Below are 7284 nucleotides of genomic sequence, written 5' to 3' on the forward strand. Positions count from 1 at the left end.
CCCGATTTTTATTATTGTGATTAAATGGTATTTATTACACATGAGCAAGTATTTTCAGTAATTCGTTGTCTTTGGATTTTATATTATTTTTGGGCATAATTGGTTTGAATATTTTAAGAAAATTATTTGTTCAAATTGGTGGTTTAATTTTCATAATTATGCCCGTGGTATATTATTTGTTGAACCGCGTGTTGCAAGAAAAATTATTTTTATCCGTTGTCGATGTTTTCGTACCGATTTGTTGAATGAAAATATGTGGGATGGTAAGTGTGAAAATTTGGTATATTTCCCACGGTAATTTTGGAAAACAGTACGGTTGGTTTAATAATTATTTTAGACGCATTCACACAGTATTGGTGTTCTGGTATGTGTATATGTGGTTCAGCGCGCAAGTATTATTATTTCTCCCGTGAGTTGCCATTGGACCGTGGGCAGGCAAGTCTTATATAGTGCACACAACCGCCCCCCTCCTTGGCCGGGATGATGGTTTCAGCAGCGGTACTGTCGGGATGCCGAAGTGCCGTTTGCAAGTTTCTCTCTTTAATCTCCCCGCCAGTCGGTGCTCAGGACGCTGGGTATCGGAGGGCATCACTGGTATGTGGTGTGGTGCGTCAAGTACAAATTTTTCGGGTAGAAATTTCAAACCCCAAAGAGTACAAAATTATTTATTATAATTTATTGCAGTTTATTTATATTTGGGGTATTTATTTATTTATTTATTTGTTGTTTATTAAATTGTTTGGTCCCTTGGTTTTCGGAAAGTACGAGTATCGGGTTTTGTGAAAATGTTTTAAAAGGGGAACATTTCCAACGGAGTGAATAGTGAGGGTTTTGAGAGAAATTATTACTTCAATTGTTTATTTATTTATCTATTTAATTGCTGGTATTAATTAAATCCCTTTATTTGTTATATTATTAATATTAAAGGTGTACAGTAGATAGCATCTCACATTTTTAAATTCCGTTCCCCTAGGTCCAGGTTGGAGACGTTGATTGTCCGGGGCGAACCCAACGTCTCAGTTCGTTGCCGAAAGTCCAAGAAGTATTTCTTCCCTTTTTCCTCTCCACCCTGTATTACTTTTTATCTGTCATTGTATAAATTCCACATTTATCTGTATAATACTCTGTATACTGTATTGGACATGTAGTTGTTCTTTATGCACTGAGTTGCTGTTATATTTTGAAGTGCTGAAATTTGTGGAATCAATTTGTAGTATTGTGGGAGGAATAAGGGGATGAGTATAGAAGTGTGTTTTCAGTGCAGGTAATTTTTGGTTAGTCCTACCCTTAGAGGAAGTGCTGTCGGATTTTCCGTTGGAAGGTTCGGTGGTATTTCCCTGGGATCAGGGTTTGTCTGGGTTCCGGGAAGGAATTCTGGACGGGTCCTGACATATAATGTATATATGCCGGTGTCTCATTTTGAATTCTTTACTCAATTTTCTGATCATTATCAGGAAACCTTTTTGTCTCAATTTACTACTATAATTGTTATTTGTGAATATTGTGATTATATATACTAATGATTTTTTTTTTCTCTTGGTTATAGGATTTAGAATGACAATTGAACAGTGGAGAAACCTCAGAAAGATGATTCCTGTAATAGTTAAATCCCTTGAAGAGATAGGTCCCCAAAAAAAGAATGCAGTGATCAATTGCGGAAATAGTTGTTTAACCTATAACGCTTTGCACGTCTACTTTTTAAATTTTACTTGCAGTACAAGGAAACTCCAGTTTTTTATTTTTTATTTTTTTATTTTTGGGTAAACAAGGAAACTTCAGTCTTTGAATGACAACAACATCAATATTTGGTTTACTAGAATCATCCATGTGATCAATCTCCAATTATTACCATTATCACATTATGAATGCCTTGTTGCACTATTTCATGAGATACACATATATAAAAGTCGTTGGATTAAGAATACCAACACCGGGACATATGGAACTTTCATTTCTTTTTTTTGTTTTTTTGTTTTTGGATAAAACATATGGAACTTTTCTAAGAGTAATTATGTCAGCCTTTGGTATAAGACGGCTAACGTACTAAGTAGTACTTTCAAGAGTAGCAACTAGCGGGACTACCATAAGTAATGTTATAGCATGACAAAATACTAAGTTTTCGATGGCAGAATATTAGAACTTTAATTCTAATATTTTATTATAGCAGTATGCCTAGTTATAGAGGGGAAAAAAAAATTGATTCAAGAAAGGAAACTGTAAAAGATGACCAATAAAGAAATTAAATGCTCAAATAGAATTTTAACAAACATGATGTTTCGTGATAATAATCACTTTTATTCCAAGATAAGCAGCTAAAAAATAGATTAGACTATGCTTATTCATTGGCATTTTATGAAGAAAAAATAAAAATAAAAAACAATTAAAAATTGAATATCCACTATTCCGAAATGAGCATGTCAAAAAATATATTACACTACGTTTATATTGACCCCTTAAGAGAAAAAGTCGCACAACCTCTTTTACCACTTCCTGTTGAAATTATGGCAATCAAGTGGGGCTTTCTTTTTATTTGTAGTATGAGCTTTTTTTGTATTCACCATAGCCTTGGTTCAATAATAAAATTATTTTGGATTCGAGTACGCTTTCTTTTACTCATGATCTTGATTTCAAGATTGTATTGTTGTAAGTGACTCTTTGACAGCTATAAATGGTGTGAAGGAGGTTTGCAAGAGCTTTTGCTGTTGAAGGTCAACTATTTGACGATGTCAAGTTTCTAGCTTCTGAGTGTTGCTATTAATTTCTTGTTTACCTGCAGAATTAATGGGAACGTCGTACACGACTTACCTAAGTTTGGCTTTAGGTTGTATTAATGAACATTATATCTAGATTGCAGAGGATCCACAGTGGCTCTCTTCTCTTATACTTTTTGATTCTAACAAAAGAATCCAAGAGATCAAAGAACCAATATTAATTTGAGCAAAGGGAAGAGATCAAGGAAACCAAACAAATTGGAGAAAGCATCCAATAGCTTATACATTTAAAGATTTTGAAAAGAGTTCGCTCACAAGCTTAACAAGTTCAATTATCCTATGATGAGTTGCAAGAGACTAATGTACATCTAGTTGTCATCCTTCTTGTGCAGCTATTAACGAAATCCCCACTCCTTGAAAGAACCTGTTCGCACTTGCATATAAGCATTCGCCGAGTTCTCCAACAAAAGCTTTTTGACCTTTTCGAGCAATTCTTGTTACTTCCAAAAAGCAACCCCAATTGGGAACCGAATTCTGGAGGTCGCCAAGTTGAGTATACCGACACGTGTCAGTAACTTGGTTTTCTTACAGCAGGTTCGCTTAGTTTTTCTTGTCACGTGTCTCCAACTGTCTGGATGTTTTAGTTCTTCATGGGGCCACACACGTACGTCTTAGGTGGATTGAACTGTGTGATGAATAGGCAACCGTTGCCTGATATAGAACGTTAGTCAACGCTTTATATTGAGTTTGACCATTCACTGGCAGTTGAGTCTTAAGCTGCATCGGCTGTATATAATTGCATCATAGATGCTTAAATTACCTCAATTTTTTGTTTAAGTAATTCTGCATTCATCAAATTTGGTAACGCAAATTTTGATAAATAATAAATTAATATTATATAATTGGTTTTTTCTCTAGTACCAACAATTTATCAATCATTTATACACTAATACATTATTGTTTATCAAAATTTTAGTTAATAAATTTGGTATGTGTAGCATTATTTTTTTTAATAAGATGAATAAATATTAAAAAAAGATTTCTAATTCAACAATTCATGTTTTCCTTTTTTTTTTTTTTTTTTGGGTCTTTTCGAGAAAAAAAAAAAGCCTTTATATATGCAAGTAAGTTGTAAAAATTTATTCACATAACCCATAAGAGTTAGTCATGTTAGCAACGGGACTTGTTCTCTTTTCTTATAAGCCAAGATTCAATTTTAGATTCAATTTTAGTGGGGAGCACTTAATTCCCAAGAAAACAAATTTTGTTCGACATCCTTGTACTTTTTAATGATATAGTGCATCTATATTGACTAATATGTAATAATACAAATAATTAACTTCTATGAAACTTTATTAATCACTTGAAAAACCTGATACATCCACCAAGACAAGCTATTTTATGACAAAAATAAAACCAAAAAAAAAAAAAGAGAAAAGAAAAGAAGCATACATTATCCCCACTCCAAAGTGGTACAATTTAAATTTAGCAACATGTTGCCTACGCCAAGCTTTATGTCCTCCTCCACCTCCTTCTCCTCCCATTATGTTGCCTCAAGCCAAAAGTTTTGAAAAAAAGGTAGGGATTCTTTTTGATGACATAGTGGCCAATAACCATTCCCACCACTGCTCCAGTGCAATAACCAATCACAACAAATTTCCAATCCAATTCAAAAGAACTCCCTGAATCTTGCACTTGGTCAGAAATTGAATTTGGTGGTTGGAAGGTCTCAAAATTCTTACACTTCTTTGTCAATGGAGTACCACATAACTCCAAGTTTCCCTCATAGGAGCTGTTTTCAAATGTATCAAACTGCTTTCCAATGGGTATGGGTCCTCTGAGAAAGTTATCAGAGACATTGAAACGTGAAAGAAATGTAAGCTGTGCAAGCTGCTGAGGAATCTCTCCAGAGAACTTGTTTTGAGACAAATCCAATGACTCAAGCTCTTTTAAACTCCCCAAGGATGATGGGATGCTACCACTTAAATTGTTGTGGGAAAAGTTGAGAACATGAATCCCAGATAAGTTCCCAATGCATTCCGGAATCTCACCTTTGAATTTATTTGTTGACAAATCAATGAAAACAAAATTGTCTCGGATCCTTCCATAGTACAAAAACGTACCTTTGTTTGTTAATGTGATCGAGTAAACAAACTCACCACTCCATGACATTGATTTTCCATGTAAGGTTGCGTTTTCATTCATATATGATGAATTGGTAGCATCAATAGCTTTCATGGAATTCCATATTTTGAAATATTCGGATGGCAAAGTGCCCTCGAAACTATTCTGAGAGAGATCAACAATGCGCAAATTAGGAAACTCATGACTGAAAATCGGCTCTCTTATAACTCCATAAAGCCTATTTGATCTTAATATCAGCACTCTTAGCTCCGGAAGAGTCCCATACCATGAAGGGAAGACATCATGAAATTTGTTGTCCCCAAGATTGACAGCCTCGAGCATCCTACAATCAGGCAATAATCGTGGTAAACGCCCTTCAAATTGGTTATGGCTTAGGTCGATCATCCTCAATTCGCTTCCACTTTCACATAGAGATGGAATATTACCATGAAAAGAGTTGTTGCTCGCATCCAAGAGAAACATTGAGTTGGTGACATTTCTCATACATTGTGGAAGGACACCACTAAGTTTGTTATTGGACAAGCGAAGAAATTTGAGGGAAGTAAGATTGCAAAATGCCGGTGAGACTTCTCCACTTAGTTCGTTATTTGAGATTTTATACTCAAAGATGGAAGTTGGAGGAATTGGCAGTTTTCCTTTCAACATGTTAAAAGAAAGATCCAATATACCAAGACTAACCCCAGGAATGATAAGTTGAGATTGGTCAAAGCCGATCAAATTGTTTTCGGAAATGTCTATAAGGAATATAGTTTCCAAGCTAATGTTCCACATCCACTTGGGTATTTGCCCAGACAATTGGTTTCCTCTAAGACCCAAGATTATTAGGTTATTTTGGTACCTTAAGAAATCAGGGAACATTCTTAAGTTACAAGAACCTAAAAATAAAATTTGAAACTTTGGAATGGTTGCATTGTGAGTTTTGGTTCTAGTGAGCACCGATAAATTGTTATCTTGAAGTACGAGACCGATCAGATTCTTCATTCCCAAAAACATGCCAAAATCCACACTGCCACTCAACTTATTTCCTCCAAGATCAAGATGTTCTAGATTTCTAAGTCCAAAAAACGAAGGTGGTACGACGCCAGTTAGATTATTGTCATTAAGAAATAAGTGAGTTAATTGGGTTAGGTTTGCTAGCCAAGGAGGAAGTTGACCAGTTAGTTGATTATAACCAAGTACTAAATTATTCAAGTGGGTCAAGTTTTGAAGTGAGGAAGGAATTTCACCACTAAACTTGTTTACTGCAAGCACCAAATCAGTAACCCTCGTTAGTTTACCAAGTGAAGCCGGAATCAACCCCGTAAAACTACAATTTGCAACTTCTAAATAAGTCAAGTACTTGAGGTTTTCGATTGATGAAGGTATGTTACCGGAGAACTTTGTTTCAGAGAGTGATATTTCCTTGAGAGGACTACCACTGTGAAATTCGGGTAAGTACCCACCAAGATGTTGGTTCCTTGCTAACCTAAGAACTTGTAGATTTGGAAGGGAAAAGATAGCATTGGGGAATTGACCACACAACCCACAAAATCCAAGAGAAAGATATGTCAAAGAAGATAAATTTCCTAAAAAAGAAGGCACTTCCGAGTTGATGTCAACAGCGTCGAGATCAAGTTCTTTTAGCTTAGTTAAATTGCGAACTAAGCTACTTAAACCTGGCTTTTCAAGTTTCAATAAATTATTTTCAGTAAAGAAATCGATTTTGAGAGACAAATCAAGCGAAATCAAATTCGAGAGTTGCGAAATTGCGAGTGGGATTTGACCATAAAAATAGGTATTAGAGAGGTTGAGATACTCTAACCTTGAAAGATCACCAAACGCGGATGGGATTCGAGAGTAATTGAAATCATTGTAAGCAAGATTAAGCATTTGGAGTTGAGAAAGTTGGAAAAGAGTGCTGGTGGAGTTGATAGAACCGGAAAGGCAATTATCGCTGAGATCAAGGGCAATTACATGTCCACTTTTCTCGTCACACTTCACACCATCCCATGAGCAACAATCTTCGTCCCCTTTTGGTTTCCACGATGTGATCTTGGGTTGAAACCCAGGGTACTTATTGCAATTATATTCATGAAAGATAAAGCTATCTTTGAATTGCAACAAGGCAGTGCTTTCTTCGTTGTGGCAAAGTGGTTGCACACAACAAAAAGAGCAAGTCACGATGATGAGAAAGATATAAAGCAAGGAAAGTGGGGAAGGAAATGGAACAGAAAACAACTCCATGTTGTGATTCATAGAACGTTTGATGAGCAAGAAAGTGATCAGAATGGTCTCTTTTTATAGACACAGTTTCCACCATAACTTTCGCCATGATGTAGAGTGGAAATTAATTGAGAAATATTATTGTGGAAAAAAGTCGTGTAATTTGTAAAGTCGAGATTTTTAGTTTTTTTACCAATCTCTATGTGGTCATTATTTAATGTTAATT

The 7284-nt window shown here is 35.4% G+C and overlaps 1 protein-coding gene across 1 annotated transcript; it reads right to left on the reverse strand.

Annotated features, from left to right (window-relative positions):
• Positions 1-4223: 4223 nt before the first annotated feature.
• Positions 4224-7079, reverse strand: LOC132799428 (receptor-like protein 6). Its single transcript, XM_060811245.1, has one exon. It carries the CDS (start codon positions 7077-7079, stop codon positions 4224-4226), a length of 2856 nt encoding a protein of 951 aa, XP_060667228.1.
• Between the last annotated feature and the right edge of the window lie 205 nt (positions 7080-7284).

This window comes from Ziziphus jujuba, chromosome 9 (assembly GCF_031755915.1).
Source record: "Ziziphus jujuba cultivar Dongzao chromosome 9, ASM3175591v1".
Lineage (NCBI taxonomy): Eukaryota > Viridiplantae > Streptophyta > Magnoliopsida > Rosales > Rhamnaceae > Ziziphus > Ziziphus jujuba.